Below are 16,929 nucleotides of genomic sequence, written 5' to 3' on the forward strand. Positions count from 1 at the left end.
GATTTTCCGCTGTAAGCAAGAATTTAAAAGGGACATTTAGTAAAGAGAAATTCTCAAGTGCCCCACCCAAGCTGTTTTTGTTTTGTTTTGTTTTGTTTTGTCTTGGGGCCAAACCCGGCCGTGCTTATTAGGGCTTCCTTCTGCTTTGCACTCAGGCATCACGCCGGACAGGGCTCTGGGACCCTGGGACCCTTTGGCGGCTTGTAAGGGGCGTGCCTTGCCTTGCTCTCTCCCCGGCCCCATAATTTAAAAAACAAAACCAAAAAGCATGCAGCTTCAGTGCCTTCATAAAAGCCAGAGGAACAAAATCCTCCAAACAATGGCGCAACAGAGAGGCTGCAAGCAACCTAAAAACACTCCCCACCGGCAGCCCTGACCTAGAGGTGGAGGATGCACCGCTCAGGAAGCAGCTCCTCCTTCAACCTCAGCGGGTTTCCCTGGCGCCCCGCGCAGCTTCCGGGTGCCGAGCGGGGGCGGGCGGGGGCCGGGCATCGACTCCCTCGACGCTCTGCGTCCTGACCCCGCCCCTTCGGAGGCCTCTTCCGGGTGTGGCGAGGAGTGGTTCGGAGGACCACGAATCCCATAATGCTCTGCAGCCTGGCCCCGCCTCTTCGGAGGCCTCTTCCGGGGGGAGCGCGGAGTGGCAGGGAGGACGACAAATCCCACGACGCTTCGCATGCTGGCCCCGCCTGCGCCTCGGCCTCTTCCGGCTGGGCTCATCGACTCCCTCGGCGCTCCGCGGCCTGGCCCCGCCCCTCCGCCGGGAGCGCGGATGGGCTCGATGCGCGGGGGCGCAGCTGCTGCGGAGCGGCGACGCCGGACCCTGGCTGCCCGCTGCCCTGGTCACTCCGCCGAGCCCCGAGAGCTGCCCGGAGCGTCCCCCGGAGCACACGCAGGTATCCGCCCACCCGCCGCGAGGAGACATGACGGGCGTCGCGCCCCGCAGCCCCCCAATGTCCTCGTGGGGCCGGGCCGGGCCGGGCCTGGGGGGCCGCCGAGGGTCCCCCCGGTGGGGAGGAGCCCGCGATCGCGCCGGACGGCCTGGGGTCCGCAGGGGGCAGCGAGGGGGCGCGGGGGATGGGGATGGGCCTCCCGGGGGCAGCCCCCCAAGCTGGGAATGAGTCGCAGGGCACAGCCCGCGGGGGGGACGCGCTTATCGGATGCGACAGAGCGCGCTTGGGGGTTGCTCGGGCACCCCGAGGTGCCGCTGGGCCTGGGGGCTGCACCGCAGATTGGGGAGCTGCTGTTGGGCGTTTGCCTCCGTTCCAGCCAGGTGAGGTGGCTCCGCCCCCCGGGCAGGTGCTGCGACGCGCGCCCCCTGCCGGTGCATGGCTGTCCTGCAGCGGCACCGCCCCCTCACCCGGACCCACCCCGCGCGCCAAGGCTGGGGGAGAGGGGACCCTCTGCCCTCTCCTCTGAATGCAAAGAGGGGGCACAGAGCCTCAGTCTGGTGGTCCGGGAGAGGGAGGGTCTGCATGCAGGCACACACATTCGGGCTCAGCTTTTTTCCACCAGGAAATTCTGAATAATTTGCCTGCCCCTTAGGAGCAAATGACAGCAGCCTGTCAGCGTAGAAAAGGCTTTCTGTAAACCCATCCTGGCGTGCTTTATCCCAGCTCTTTGCACACGTGGTTCTTTATTTTTATGGAACCCCCCCATGCTGTGCTTTAGAACAATATCTGATAGTTCCTAAAAATATACTGTCACTGTCATCCCGTTGCTCATCGATGTGTTCGAGCAGGCACCAGTAACGTCTCTCATGGTGAGACTTATTGTTACTGTGTTTGGCATATCCAATATGCCACGGGGAGCTTGCCAGGCTCTACTGTGCGGGCGAGATACTCCTGGTAGCTTGCCGGGTTCTCCAAGAAGGGCGGAGGAATTAAACAGGGGTCGGCCGCGTGAAAGGCGAACGCCCTACCGCTGTGCTATCGCTTCCAGCCCCTAAAAAGATACACATATCTTAAATATATATAAATACAGTTATTATACATAAGTGTATCTATTTAAGTATATATAGTATATAACATATATCTTATTATTATATATGTAGCACTGTAGCACTGTCGTCTTGTTGTTCATCGATTTGCTCGAGCGGGCACCAGTAATGTCTCCATGGTGAGACTTGTTATGACTGTTTTTGGCATATCGAATATGCCCCAGGGAGCTTGCCAGGCTCTGCCGTGTAGGCGGGATACTCTCGGTAGCTTAACAGGCTCTCCAAGAGGGATGGAGGAATCGAATTCGGGTCAGCTGCATAGTAATAGTAATAATAATAATTGAATGCACAAGATAAACCAAGTCTTTTGCTCTGCAGTGTCCTTACGTGGCCCCGTACTGCAATTGTAGCTCTGAGAGGCCCACACTAGGCTCGATGTTTTTCCAAGAAAACGGACTCAAAGTCTGTCTTTGTTGAGGTTACTAGGAGGGGGAGGAACAGCTGGAAGAAGCACCTGGGTCACCCGGTCTCTGAGCAGTCTGAGACACTAACAGGTGCCAGCACACAGCGTGGTTGACACCCCGCCCCAGCGTCAACTATTGGGGTGCAGTGGTGCCCCCACGCAACCGCCGCTGTACCCAGGCCCTTAATATATATATGAGGTACAGTATTTAGACATTTTGAGGAGGGAAAGAGAGGGGACAGCGTAAATCTCAGGTAGCGATGGGGCCATTTCGCAGAATGGGGAGGCGTCCCTGAAGTGGTTTTGCATGTGCGAATCTGATTCGGGGCTGGAGCGATAGCACAGCTGTAGGGCGTTCGCCTTTCATGCGGCTGACCCGTGTTCGATTCCTCCGCCCCTCTCGGAGAGCCCGGCAAGCTACCAAGAATATTGCGCCCGCACAGCAGAGCCTGGCAAGCTACCCATGGCGTATTCAATATGCCAAGAACAGTAACAATAAGTCTCACAATGAGAGACGTTGCTGGTGCCCGCTCGAACACATCAATGAGCAAGGGGATGACAGTGACAGTGACAGTGAATCTGATTTGACCAGTTCCAATCCCACGCCGAAACCCAGCCATCCCGGTTTTGCTATTGTTTAGGCAAATAAAGAAAAGCGATGGGGCTTGAGCGATAGTACAGTGGACAGGGTACTTACTTGCATTCTGCCACAATCCCTGGCATCCCGTATGGTCCCTTGAGCTTTCCAGGAGTGACCCAGAAATGAAAGAAAGGGGCAGACAGAGGAAGGGCAGAAAAGTGGCCATATTCTGTTGTCTTTGTTTGTTTTTTTTTTCTTTTTGGGTCACACCCAGCGATACTCAGGGGTTACTCCTGGCTTTGCATTCAGGAATTACTCCTGGTGGTGCTTGGGGGACCATATGGGATGCCAGGGATCGAACCCGGTCGGCCGCATGCAAGACAAACGCCCTACCCGCTGTGCTATCGCTCCGGCCCCTATTCTGTTGTCTTTGGACTCCAAGATAAAAATGCTTTTAAGTTATCTCTTTCGTGGGCTACTTCCTGTTTTCTCCTGTCCCAGAGAGACCATTCTTTCTTCTTACAAAACCATAAACTCGGGGCTGGAGCGATAGCACAGCGGGTAGGGCATTTGCCTTCACACGGCCGACCCGGGTTCGAATCCCAGCATCCCATAGGGTCCCCTGAGCACTGCCAGGAGTGATTCCTGAGTGCACAGCCAGGAGTAACCCCTGTGCATTGCCGGGTGTGAGCCAAAACGAAAAAAAAAAAAAAAAACCCATAAACTCCTTTTGGAATGAATAATCAACAAGATGGAAATTACAATTTGCCTATCGTGTTCTCTGAAGAAAGAGAGGTGTTTTTCTTGGTCTTGCGGGGGGGGCCTTCTACTGCCTGAGGCCAGCCTCCTCGCAGGGTCTGCCCGGGAGAGTGAAGAAGCCCGTCCTGGCTGGAGGGACTCACACCCAGTTGCCAGTGCTCAGCTTCTGCCCCAAAGTCTCACATCTGATGCAGCTTCTTTCTTCTTCAAGGGGCAGATAACTAATTCTCCTGGGGAAGCAGAAAGGTGCTCCCCGAGTTAAGGAACATGCCTCCCAAGTTCAAGCGCCACCTGAACGATGACGACGTCACCGGATCCGTGAAGAGTGAAAGGGTGAGTCCCCCTGATGGGCTGCAAGGGCTGGAACCACAGCAGCCGCTTTGTGCCCGGAGTCCCAGGCTATCCCCAGCATCCCTGAGTCCCTGGAGGATCCGGCTGAGAACAGCCCCCAAGCACTTCCGGGTTTGACGCCAAACCGGAGGCAAAAAAGGTTCCAAAGCATGGTTTTTACTGCCTTTGTAAGTGCGTTTCAGATAACTCTGAAGTTTATTGCTATTTTTCTTTATTTTTTGGCGGGGAGCCATACCTGGCGATGCTCAGGGTTTAGTCCTGGTGGTGCTCAGGGGACCATATGGGATGCTGGGGATTGAACGTGGGTCTGCAGACGCCCTCCCTGCTGGACTCTCGCCCCAGGATTGCCATCTTTTCATTCTAGTTTCTCTCCATGGTAACCAAATTGCAAAGTCGATATTACTTAACTTGGTATCTAAACTGAATTTTACCCCTATTCACTGATTACACCCGTAGCTTTCTTGGGGGACTATATGAGATGCTGGGAATCGAACTCGGGTCAGCCGTGTGCAAGGCAAACGCCCTCCCTGCTGTGCTATCGCTCCAGCCCCTCATGTAGTCTTTGAAAGGGAGTTTTATACGAATACACATTATCTGATTCTGAACTGTGGAGCCCTAGGGAGGTACTTTTTTGTTTGTTTCTTTTTTTTCTTTTTTTTTTTTTAGGTCATACCCAGCAGTGCACAGGGGTTACTCCTGGCTCTGCACTCAGGAATTACCCCTGGCGCTGCTCAGGGGACCATATGGGATGCTGGGAATTGAACCTGGGTCGGCAGCGTGCAAGGCAAACGCCCTCCCCGCTGTGCTATCACTCCAGCCCCTTGTTTGTTTCTTTTTAAAAGTCTAGCCCCTGGCTCTCACACTCACCCCCACTAGGGCCCTGGCACTGACAGGAAAACTCGTTCATTCCGTCTGCACGTCTCCTGCCGTGGTTCCGTGACTTTTAGCTTGCCAGAGTGACGTCACTGGAGGGCTTTGGCTGAGAATCTGGTAGCTCAGAATTCTCACGGAGGTCAGAGAGAGAGTACAGCGCAGTCAGCGCTTGCCCTGAGTTCGAACTCCAGCATCTCGGATGGTACCCCGAGCCCCACCTGAGTGATCCCTGAACACAGAGCCAGGAGTCAGTCCTGAGCATCGCTGGGTGTGGCCCCAAAAACTGGGGGGAGAAAAAAGACAAAAACATACTCACCTCCTTGGGCCGGAGCAATAGTACAGCAGGTAGGGAGTTAGCCATGCATACTACCGACCTGGGTTTGATCCCCATGTCCCATTGGGTCCCCCGAGCACCGCCAGGAGTGATTCCTGAGTGCAGAGCCAGGAGTCGGCCCTGACCTGAGCATCGCCGGGTGTGACCCCCCAAAAAACAAACAGACAAACAAACGCTCACCTCCATGGGACCTGCAACGTTTTTCCTCGACCTCTTGTTCTTTTTTTTTTCCCTTTTGGGTCACACCTGGTGATGCACAGGGGTTACTCCTGGCTCTGCACTCAGGAATTACTTCTGGCGGTGCTTGGGGGACCCTATGGGATGCTGGGAATCAAACATGGGTCGGCCGCGTGCAAGGCAAACACCCTCCCCACTGTGCTGTCGCTTCAGCCCCCGTCTTCTTCTCAAAACACATATCTTCCCTTCTTCCGCAGAGGAATCTTCTCGAAGATGACTCAGACGAAGAAGAGGACTTTTTCCTGTAAGTTTCTTTGCTCTCCGCTTTGCTGACATGTGGTGCTGTACCCGGAAGTGTCTCTTAACGTGCACACTGAGTTTTAACACGCGTCCGCGCCCTCCCGCTGTCTTCCCCACCCACCTGTCATTCCCCGGGACCCCAGGCAGCCCCTGAGCGGCCGCCTCCCCTGCCACCCAAATTTTCTAGAAAGAGTCCCTGTAAATGGAACCGCAGTGCGTTTCATCCACTCATCGTCTTTATCCCAAGAGGTCTTCCTGCTGCGGTGGGTCGTCGTGTCTCTGGGCAGTGCCCTCGGGGGTGGCCATTCACCGTTGGTGACTCTTGGGGCCCCTCCTGAGTTTACCTTTTCAGTGGGGACCTGTTGATAGCGTTTGGAAGGGTGGCAAGGCCGGAAGACGTAGGGGCCGGAGAGTTGGTTCCTTATAGGCGGATGACCTAGGTTTGGTCCCCGGCACCCCAAGCCCTGCCGGGAGTGACCCCTGAGTACTAAGCTGGGGGAACCTCTGAGCACTGCTAGGGGTGGCCCCCAAACAGACAAAATTAATGAAAGCAGAGGGGCGGAGCGAGCCCAGAGGGCAAGAAGCAGCCCCACCACCACATAGTCACTCGTGGGAAGAGCATCAGAAGCCAGACTGTCCCTTTCGGCAGGACCCCAGAGTCCCACCAGTGTCCCAGAGCTGTTGGCAGAGACGGGGGCGCTGTAGACAGTGCAGGAGGGGAGAAGGCCCAGCCCTCAGCTGGGGGCCCGGGTGCAGGCAGAGGGAACCGGCCTCTCCATGCCAAGCGTCACACAACAGCTGTGCCGGCCAGTTTCCACGGGCTGTGGTTCTGTGCTGGCCGGGGAGAGACAGAAAAAAAAGCTCGCAAAAGAATAGGGAAAACCAGCTCCCGTTTCCTTAGTGGCAGCGGTCAGTAGCCGCCAGAAGGCACAGGCCACCCAAAGGACGTCACGGGTGAGACGTAGGCGCTCCGCAGAGCAGAATATGACTGAGTCATACTCAGGCCAAGTGACCTGACCTTGGCGTTTGTGTGCAGGAGGGGGCCTTCTGGACCAAGATTTGGACCCAGGAATGATAAGATCAAGCAGTAAGTCCCTGAGATACTCTTTCCGTTGGATCGGTTGTCACCTTCCTGGGCAGAGTGGGAACTCGGCCAGATGTATCTGGTGGGGGGCGGGGGGGCCCTTTCTGGCCGTTCTTGCAAACTGCAGGTCCACAGCCAGTCCCACTACCAGACACAAAGGGCAAGAATCGGGACCTAATGGCCACGGATTCTGTAATACACACACGCACATACACACATACACACATACATATATGCATGTATGTATATATATGTTGGGGGCCCACACCTTGGTGGTTCTCAGGGCCAACTCCTGGCTCTGTGCCAGAGGGCTCCGTCCTGGCAGGACTCAGGGGACGCTCTCCACTGCACTATCTCTCCAGCCCCTAAAGTCCCTCTTATGTGCCCAGGAGACAGTTGCAGTGGCCTGATGTAGACTGGAGAAGCTCGTGGGCATCAGGACTCTTGCTGCTTTTATTATTATTATTATTATTATTATTATTATTTTTGCTTTTTGGGTCACACCCAGCAATGCACAGGGCTGACTCCTGGCTCTGCACTCAGGAATTACCCCTAGTGGTGCTCAGGGGGCCCTATGGGACGCTGGGAACTGAACCTGGGTCAGCCGTGTGCAAGGCAAATGCCCTACCCGCTGTGCTGTTGCTCCAGCCACTCCCCCCCCCGCCACACACACACCCCTGCTTTTCTGCTTCACCCCTGCATCTCTGAGTGTCAGCTAAAGGAACCGCGCTTGCTGGTTTGGGCTTTCCTTTTTTTTTGCTTTTTTTGGGTCACACCCAGCGATGTTCAGGGGTTACTCCTGGCTTTGCAGTCAGGAATTACTCCTGGCGTGCTTGGGGGACCATATGGGATGCCGGGGATTGAACCCGGGTCGGCCGCGTGCAAGGCAAACGCCCTACCTGCTGTGCTATCACTCCGGCCCCTGGGCTTTCCTTTTTTTTTTTTTTTTCCGGGGGTGGCAGTCCCAGTCGTGCTCTGGCCACCGTGGGGTGCCGCCTGTCAGCCGTGCAGAGCCTGCGGCCAGCCCTCCGGGCCATCTGTCCAGCCTGGCTTCCCTTGGCTTTGAATTCCTCTCTGCCGAGAGCATTTACAGGACATATACTCAGGGCCCGGGGGGTTGTGAATCCGTCGCTGGGTTTCCTACATCCAGAGGGACAAAGCGGATGCCCCCTCCTGCCCTTCCCGAGTCCGGCAGCTGCCCCCAGAAACCCCTTGTCCTTCTCCCCCCGCACACAGCCCTGCCGTGGCGTTTTCTGGGTGGAGACTTTGCTGCTTGTCTCGTTGGAGGCCGTGAGCCCTGACGACAAGGGGGATGGGACAGTCACGCAGTCCTTGAAGGCTCGGGGAGCACGAGCAGAGGGACAGGCCAGCTTCGTCAGGGGACCTGCAGGCAGGAAGAAATACAGGTGCACTCAGCTCATCCTGCCACCCCCGCCCCCCCGCATGTGGCTCCCGTGGTCAGTGGTCTCATGCTAGCGTCCCCAGACATGGGTCCCGCGGCCGACTTCGTTTCCTCGAGCGCGGCGTGTTCCGAAATGGTCAGCCCCTCCCCTCTCTGTACCCAGTGTTCAGAATCAGGTGGATGAAGTCATCGATGTCATGCAAGAAAATATCACGAAGGTCATCGAAAGGGGGGAGAGACTAGATGAACTCCAGGACAAATCAGGTACAGACGCCCTGCGCGGGTCTCACTGGTCTGGGAGTCGGAGTTTTGTGTCTATTTTTTTTTTTCTTAGCCAGTGGAATCTGGACTTAGCAAAAAAAAAAAAAAAAATCAGGGGCTGGAGCAATAGCACAGCGGGGAGGGTGTTTGCCTTGCACGTGGCTGACCCCGGTTCAATTCCCAGCATCCCATAGGGTCCCCCGAGCACAGTGAGGAGCGATTCCTGAGCGCAGGAGCCAGGAGTAACCCCTGTGCATCGCCGGGTGAGACCCAAACACCAAAAACAGAAAAAAAACAAGAAAACAAACAAACAAAAAATCAGTATCTAGCTCTGTGTGTCATTTTGGGTTTTTTTTTTTTTTTGGTTTTTTTTTTTTGCTTTTTGGGGTCACACCCAGCAATGCTCAGGGATTACTCCTGGCTTTGCACTCAGGAATCATTCCTGGCGGTACTCAGGGGACCCTATGGGATGCTGGGAATCGAACCCGGGTCTGCTGCATGCAAGGCAAACGCCCTCCCCGCTGTGCTATCACTCCAGCCCTCTGTGTGTCATTTTGTTCTATGTTATTTTCCTACCCAAATCCTGCTTTTTTTTTTTTTTTTGCTTTTTGGGTCATACCTGGCGATGCACAGGGGTTACTCCTGGCTCTGCACTCAGGAACTACCCCTGGCCGTGCTCAGGGGACCATATGGGATGCTGGGATTCGAACCCGGGTCGGCCGCGTGCAAGGCGAACGCCCTACCCGCTGTGCTATCTCTCCAGCCCCCAAATCATGCATTTATCTGAAAGCCTGGAGGCTCTGAGAAGAGGTTCTTAAATTTTCATTTAAAATGGATCAAGCAAGCAAATGCAAGCAAACTCCTGTGCATTCTTTGTTTTGTTTTTGTTTTTATTTTCCTCATTTATAATACAGTATGCCAGAGCCTGTGGTAGATGTTCTGGGAGATGTTTTCTTGCTCAGAAGGGAAGAAATGTGAAGAGGTTGACGTTAGTTAATATTCTGGCTCTGGCCTTGGCACGTGGCCGACTCGAGCTGACTTGGGTTCGACCTGGGTTCCATCCCCAGCATCCCATATGGAACTCCAGGAAGACTTTGGCGAAAGGGTAGTACTGGCCCTTAAACGCCGTGATCTGGGACGAAGGCAAGAAGAGTCAGTGGGGGGCTGGAGCAATAGTACAGCGGGGAGGGCATTTGCCTTGCATGCGGCCGACCCGGGTTCGATTCCCAGCATCCCATATGGTCCCCCGAGCACCGCCAGGGGTGATTCCTGAGTGCAGAGCCAGGAGGAATCCCTGAGCATCGCCGGGTGTGACCCAAAAAGAAAAAAATAAAAGAGTCAGTGGAACCAGAACTCGTGGGGCCGGAGCAATAGCACAGCAGGGAGGGCGTTGGCCTTGCACGTGGCCGACCCTGGTTCGATCCCCAGCATCCCATAGGGTCCCCCGAGCACTGCCAGGAGTGATTCCTGAGTGCAGAGCCAGGAGGAACCCCTATGCATCGCCGGGTGGGACCCAAAAAGCCAAAACAAAATGAAAAGTTAATATTTCTCATGTCTGTGAGCCAAGACCTCGTCCCATCGTCTAACCCTTCTCTCCGCCCCATGTGACCTAGAGAGCTTATCGGATAACGCAGCCGCTTTCAGCAACAGATCCAAACAGCTTCGACGGCACATGTGGTGGCGCGGATGCAAGGTACATGTCCTGCCAGTGCCCCTCGGGCCTCGGTGAGGATGGGGGCTTGGGGGAAGGTGGGACCCAGGCTGCCGGGTAAGGCGTAGGCAGAGCCGGGTGATGGTGCAGTTTCAGACTGTCCTGTCCAGCTGGCTGGGAACTGGGTGTTTCCTGCCCGTGTCAAGCCAGTCCAGGCCCTGCTGAACTTCGGCACTTGAAGAGGCCCAGGGGCCTCAGACCCTCTCCGCATTCTCATCTTACCCCTGTCCACATCGGGCTCTGGATTTTTTTTTTAAATTGGATCCCACGGGGCTGGAGCAATACCACAGCGGCGAGGGCGTTGGCCTTGCACTCGGGAGACCCAGGTTCGATTCCCAGCATCCCATAGGGTCCCCCGAGCACCGCCAGGAGTGATTCCTGAGTGCAGAGCCAGGAGGAACCCCTGTGCATCGCCAGGTGTGACCCAAAAAGCAAATAAATAAATAAATAAATAAATAAATAAATAAATAAATAAATAAATAAATAAGCAAATAAATAAATAAATAAATAAATAAATAAATAAATAAATAAATAAATAAATAAATTGGGTCCCACCTGGCGATGCTCAGGGGTTCCTCCTGGCTCTGCACTCAGGAATCACTCCTGGCAGTGCTCGGGGGACCCTATGGGATGCCGGGGATCGAACCTGGGTTGGCCGCATGCAAGGCAAACGCCCGTACCCACTGTGCTATCGCTCCAGCCCCCTGTAAGGATTTCTTTTTCTTTCTTCTTTCTTTCTTTCTTTCTTTTTTTTTTTTTATTTTTTTGCTTTTTGGGTCACACCCAGCTATGCTCATGGCTGACCTGGCTCTGTACTCAGGAATCACTCCTGGCAGTGCTCGGGGGACCCTACAGGATAGCCAGGGATCAAACCTGGGTTGGCTGCGTGCAAGGCAAACACCCTCCCCGCTGTGCTGTCATTCCAACCCCCGTAAGGATTTTTAATAGCAGTAATGTCCAAGTTGCAAGGTTTCCGTGCACTTTCTTGGTCCCTCTATAAAATGTGACGCCAGTGAGCCACCAGTGCCAGTTATTCTGGAAACACTTCAGTAGTCTGAAATGAGCTGGGATGCTTGTCCGAATGTCTCATCTGTTTATAATAACTGGATCCCTCCCCGTTCCCTCCTCAAATGAACCATCTTTAATCCATTATAGAAAACTATTTTAATGAAGACTGATTAAAACTCAGTAGACATGAAATCAATTTATAATGTGTGCATTTTGGTTTTGTTTTGTTTTGTTGCTTTTTGGGTCACACCCGGCCATGCTCAGGGGTTACTCCTGGCTCTGCACTCAGGAATCACTCCTGGCGGTGCTCGGGGGACCATGTGGGATGCTGGGAATTGAACCCAGGTCGGCCGTGTGCAAGGCAGACGCCCTGCCCACTGTGCTGTTACTCCAGCCCCAATACTGTATGCATTTTGGCTCAGGAATTTTTCTTTTTTTTTTGGACCCTATGGGATGCTAGGGATTGCACCCCAGGTCAGCCTTGCGCAAGGCCAACGCCTTCCCCACTGTGCTATTGCTCCAGCAAAGGACGCATTTTGGAATTGTTGGTGCACATGCCTGATGCATTTAAGTATCTTGCCTGGCGCAGACTACGGGGCAGAGACAGACAAAGTGAAGGGACTAGGAGAAGTGAATCGGGGAACGCTCCTGGGCGGACACTAGGAACCTCTGATGAGGCTGAGGTACAGCCGCACCCCAGAAGAGACAAAAAATGGCTTTTAAGGGCTGGAGTGATAGCACAGTGGGTAGGGCGTTTGCCTTGCACCTGGCCAACCCAGGTTCGAATCCCAGCATCCCATAGGGTCCCCTGAGCTCCGCCTGAGTGCAGAGCCAGGAATAACCCCTGTGCATCACCGGGTGTGACCCAAAAAGCAAAAAAAAAAGGGGGGGGAATAAAATAGAATAAAATAAAATATTTTTTTAAATGGCTTTTAAGTTATCTTGGGCAAGAAAAATTGGAGAAGGGAACAGAGACCAGTAGGACTAGTGTGCTGGGCCCGATGGTTGTCTGCTGGGGACGGGTGTGAGGAAGCCGCTGGGGGCTTCCAGCCCAGGTGGGCCAGGAGTCCCGTCTTCCATCATCTGCCTCGGGAAATGTCACTGTTTCATCTGCAGGCCGCGGTTCAGTCCTGAGGAAACCTCGCAGTGCCCTTATCAGTGGGGTTGGCAAATTCAGGGGTCCTCAAGGCAGCAGGCTGTGTGACCAGGGGGCCTTGGGCGGCCCTGCAGCCAGTGCATGCAGTCAGGGATGAATCAGCCCTCCCGCCCTCTTGTGGGCCCTGAATGCCTCCAGTTAAGCAGCTGGCTAAGGATTAACCTTAACTCTCCTTGGGGTTGGAGCTATAGCTCAGCGGAGAGGGCGTTTGCCTTGCACACAGCCGACCCAGGTTCGATCCCCGGCATCCCATCAGGTCCTCTGAGCACCGCCAGGAGTGATTCCTGAGTGCAGAGCCAGGAGGAACCGATCACTGTGTGACCCAAAAAGAACAACAAAAAAACAACAACAGATGTCTCCTTTGCCAGGGAGCTGAGCCAGTCTGCGCTCTTTTGCTCTAATAAATGAGGCCAAGGCTGGTCTGCAGAACCCAGCAGGTCACGGTGGGGACCAGCAGGGGACAGGCTGAAGGCAGGGAGGCTGGGGCGCAGGGACATTTTTCTGCATGAAATCCAGTCGCCAACAGTATCGTCACTCCCTGAACATAAAACTACAAAATCTAAAATGGGGCTTTTCACAAAGAATCTAAAGTATAGTCCCAGAGGCTGGAGTGGTAGCACAGCGGGGAGGGCCTTTGCCTTGCACACGACCGACCCGGGTTCAATTCCCAGCATCCCACATGGTCCCCTGAGCACCGCCAGGAGTAATTCCTGAGTGCAAAACCAGGAGTAACCCCTGTGCATCGCCAGGTGTGACCCAAAAAGCAAATAAATAAGTAAAGTATAGTCTTAGAAATGAAAAGTACCAGGGTGGGGAGTGGAGTGATAGCACAGAGGGGAGGCCTGGCACGCGGCTGACCCGGGTTCGATTCCCAGCATCCCGTGTGGTCCCCAGAGCACCACCAGGAGTGATTCCTGAGTGCAGAGCCAGGAATAGGCTCTGAGCATTGCTGGGTGTGACCCAAAAAAAGAAAAAGAAAAAAAGTACCAGGATGGGGAGCAGGAAGCAGCAGCGTTTGGAGTGAGCCCGCGGAAGGCTGCATCCATTTGGGCAAGGAAACTGCACTCTGGCTGTTTCCTGGGTACGAGGCATCGGGCGGGAAGGCCCGGCCTGGAGGGTTCCGTGTATCAGCTGGCAGCTTCGCCCCAGACGGTAAAAATCATCCAATGGACACCCCACAGCCCTGGGTGAGGGAGGACCCGTCCACAGGAGGGTGCCAGCGGCCCGCGTGCTTTCGAGGAACTTCAGTGCCCGTCGCGAGCCGGCCTGTGCCTGAGGCCCCCAGTGGGGCCCCCCTGCTGATGTCCTGATATCTGTCTGCCTTTTTGTGTCTTGTAGATAAAAGCTATCATGGCTTTGGTCGCCGTGGCCCTCTTGCTAGTGATCATCAGTAAGTATGTGCCGGGGCCTTCCCGGGGCTTCACTGGAGCTCTGCTGCTTGCAGGACAGATGTCACGATTTGTCGTGACCTCAGATTCTTCTCGGAGAATCTGAGGGTCCCAGGACAGGCCCGTAGACCCTGTGTGGATTATGCATGTCTCTTGGGAGCGCCCGGGGACCCCTCCGGCATTCTTTTTCCTCTCACGGGGCAGAACTGGTGTCAGCTCACCTAGTCCTGATGTCCTTCAACCCTAGCACCATCTTGGTTGTGATCCTTCCTTCTCTTCTTCTCTCTCCCTCTCTCTGTCTGTCTCTCTCTCTGTCTCTGTCTCTCTCCCTCTCCCCCTTCTGTCTTTGTCTCTCCCTCTCTGTCTCTCCTCTCTCTCCCTCTCTCCTTTCTCTCTCTCTGTCTCTCCCTCTCTCTCTTTCTCTCTCCTCTCTCCCTCTCTCTCCATTCTCTCTCTCCCTCTCCCCCCCTTCTCTCTCTCTTTGTCTCTCCTCTCCCTCTCTCTCCTCTCTCCCTCTCTCTCCATTCTCTCTCTCTTCTCTCTCTCTCTCTCTCTATATATATATATCTCTCTATGTCCTTTTCTCCAAGGCCTCTGCTCAAGGTCACCCCCTTGAATCGTGTGTTCCTTTGGGGGGAGGGCCGCTGGGAGGATGGTGCTGATGGTCACCTGGTCCCAGCTTCCAGGGACAGGAACGTGACCCGTTCCGGCTCTCTAACCCCAGGGAAGCTCTGGCTACCAGCCAAAGGGAATTTGATGGGACTGGAGCTATAGCACAGTGGGGAGGGGGCGTTTGCCTTGCACGCGGCCGACCCAGGTTCGATTCCCAGCAACCCATAGCGCACCCACCCCCCCGAGCACCACCAGGAGTAATTCCTGAGTGCAGAGCCAGGAGGAACCCCTGGTGTGACCCAGAAAGCAAAAAAAAAAAAAAAAAAGTGATAAAAAAGGCAATTTGATGATGCTTCTTTCCCCTGCCTTGTCTCTCACAGTTCTTATATTTGTGAAGTACCGCACCTGACTTGATGTCTGTTGAACCCGGGACAGTAATGCAAGATGGCACCGTGTACAAAGCCCTCGAGACTTACCCCCCCAAAGCGCGACGCGAGCGTCACTTCAAATGGGAGTGAAGTGGAGGAAATGCCCACGTCTCTCCCTCCCAACAAAACGTGCTTTTAATAATTTTTCGAAGCAGATAACCCCAGCCTCTATTTCGCCATGCCCCAAGGAGCTCATTTGAAGCGACATGCTTGCTGGCGCGTTGTTTGTGTACATAGTTAAAACACTGATAATGAGATTTCATACTGTGATTTCAACGGCGACAGGACTTGTATTATTGCATCACTGGTGGGGCCGCCAGCAGCCGAGGGAGAAGCGGTCAGGCCGTCCAGCGAAAAGAGATCGCAGAACCGCCCTGACAGTATTTGCAAGATTCTTCTCACATTATAATTGCTTTGCAATTTCCACATGTTTCTGGGTGTAACAAAAACCAAGTGTTGTAAATGTGGCTACCTTCAGCTCTTATTTAAAAACATTCCAGTAAACCTATTTTTGACCGTATGTGGGAATGTGTTCTATTTTTTTTTTTTTGACATCTGGATTACAGAAATGGAAATTTTCAATGGTTTGAAAAGTTTGCCCTGGTTCATTAAATATCTGGAGATAATAATTTTTTTTTTTTTTGCTTTTTTGGGTCACACCCGGCAATGCTTAGGGGTTACTCCTGGCTCTGCACTCAGGAATCACTCCTGGCAGTGCTCGGGGGACCCTATGGGATGCTGGGAATCGAACCCGGGTTGGCTGCGTGCAAGGCAAACGCCCTCCCCGTTGTGCTATCGCTCCAGCCCCGATAATAATAATATTTTTAAAGTGTTTGAAGAACATCCTTGGAGTGTGTGAAAGTAGAAAGCAACAGCATTTGGGGCTGGAGCAATAGCACAGTGGGTAGGGCATTTGCCTTGCACACGGCCAACCCAGGTTCGATTCCCAGCATCCCATAGGGTCCCCCGAGCACTGCCAGGAGTGATTCCTGAGTGCAGAGCCAGGAGTCAGCCCTGAGCATTGCCAGGTGTGACCCAGAAAGCAAAAAAATAAAAAAAATAATAAAACATTCCAGTTAACTTTTTTTTTTTATTTTATTTTATTTTATTTTTTTTTTATTTTTTTAAATTGTATATGGGAACGTACTGATTTTGGGCATCTAGCTTATGGAAAATGGAAACTTGCAACCTTTTGGATGTAAAAAATGCACCATCCCTGTGTTGTTTTGTTGGAACAAATCTGAGTGTGAAAAGGAGGCCCCATAGCAAGCTCCAGGCACCGCATGAAGGCCCACGCACAGTACCTGGCTTAGTTCTGCTACGTGTTTGTATCCGCATAATAGGACATAGACAATGCCATCATTTAGATAGAAAAATATCGTATGAGGGAGGGGCTGGAGCAATAGCACAGCGGGGAGGGCATTTGCCTTGCACGTGGCTGACCCAGGTTCAATTCCCAGTATCCCATAGGGTCCCCCGAGCACCGCCAGGAGTGATTCCTGAGTGCAGAGCCAGGAGTGACCCCTGTGCATCGCCGGGTGTGACCCAAGAAGAAAAAAGAAATCTCGGGGGCCAGAGCGATAGCACAGCGGGTAGGGCGTTTGCCTTGCACGCGGCCGACCCGGGTTCGATCCCCGGCATCCCATATGGTCCCCCGAGCACTGCCAGGAGTAATTCCTGAGTGCAAAGCCAGGAGTAACCCCTGAGCATCGCTGGATGTGACCCAAAAAGAAAAAAGAAAAAAATCTCTAAAACAGTTTCAGAGAAAAGTGACCCACAAGTGCTAACGAGGGGAGACTCCAGCCAGGAGCGCCAATGACTGCAGGATAAAGCACGGTGGGGGTCAGCAGCCAGCACTGACCCCTTACTCCAGGAGGCTGGGGGAGCACTGGGCTTAAGAGTGCTTGCCTGGCAAAGAAGCAAAAAAGAAGAAGATGGGGCTGGAACTATAGTGTAGTGGGGAGGGCATTTGCCTTGCATGCGGCCGACCCAGGTTCGATCCCCGGCATTCCCATAGGGTCCCCCAGCACCGTCAGGAGTAATTCCTGAGCGCAAAGCCAGGAGTGAGCCCTGAGCATCGTTCAGTGCAGCTCCAGGGGGCTG

At 54.0% G+C, this 16,929-nt stretch overlaps 1 protein-coding gene across 2 annotated transcripts; it reads left to right on the forward strand.

Annotated features, from left to right (window-relative positions):
* The first annotated feature begins 738 nt into the window (after positions 1 to 738).
* Positions 739 to 15,346, forward strand: VAMP4 (vesicle associated membrane protein 4). Of its 2 annotated transcripts, XM_055123126.1 has the most exons (8): positions 739 to 896; positions 3,953 to 4,074; positions 5,734 to 5,780; positions 6,813 to 6,863; positions 8,426 to 8,526; positions 10,137 to 10,216; positions 13,737 to 13,788; positions 14,779 to 15,346. In XM_055123126.1, the coding sequence occupies exons 2-8, from the start codon at positions 4,009 to 4,011 to the stop codon at positions 14,805 to 14,807; spliced, it is 426 nt and encodes a 141-aa protein (XP_054979101.1). In that variant the 5' UTR covers positions 739 to 896; positions 3,953 to 4,008; the 3' UTR covers positions 14,808 to 15,346. The 2 variants fall into 2 exon arrangements, with proteins under 2 accessions (XP_054979101.1, XP_054979102.1); XM_055123127.1 differs by lacking the exon at positions 6,813 to 6,863.
* Positions 15,347 to 16,929: the final 1,583 nt, after the last annotated feature.

The sequence above is a fragment of the Sorex araneus genome, chromosome X (assembly GCF_027595985.1).
Source record: "Sorex araneus isolate mSorAra2 chromosome X, mSorAra2.pri, whole genome shotgun sequence".
Lineage (NCBI taxonomy): Eukaryota > Metazoa > Chordata > Mammalia > Eulipotyphla > Soricidae > Sorex > Sorex araneus.

What these genes read in the sequence shown, in the direction of transcription:
- VAMP4 (XM_055123126.1), top strand. Translation starts at nt 4,009, where the DNA reads ATGCCTCCCAAGTTCAAGCGCCACCTGAACGATGACGACGTCACCGGA. An exon ending in GAAGAAGAGGACTTTTTCCT is followed by an intron (nt 5,781 to 6,812) that starts GTAAGTTTCTTT and finishes GTTTGTGTGCAG; the next exon opens with GAGGGGGCCTTCTGGACCAA. An exon ending in AGGAATGATAAGATCAAGCA is followed by an intron (nt 6,864 to 8,425) that starts GTAAGTCCCTGA and finishes CTCTGTACCCAG; the next exon opens with TGTTCAGAATCAGGTGGATG.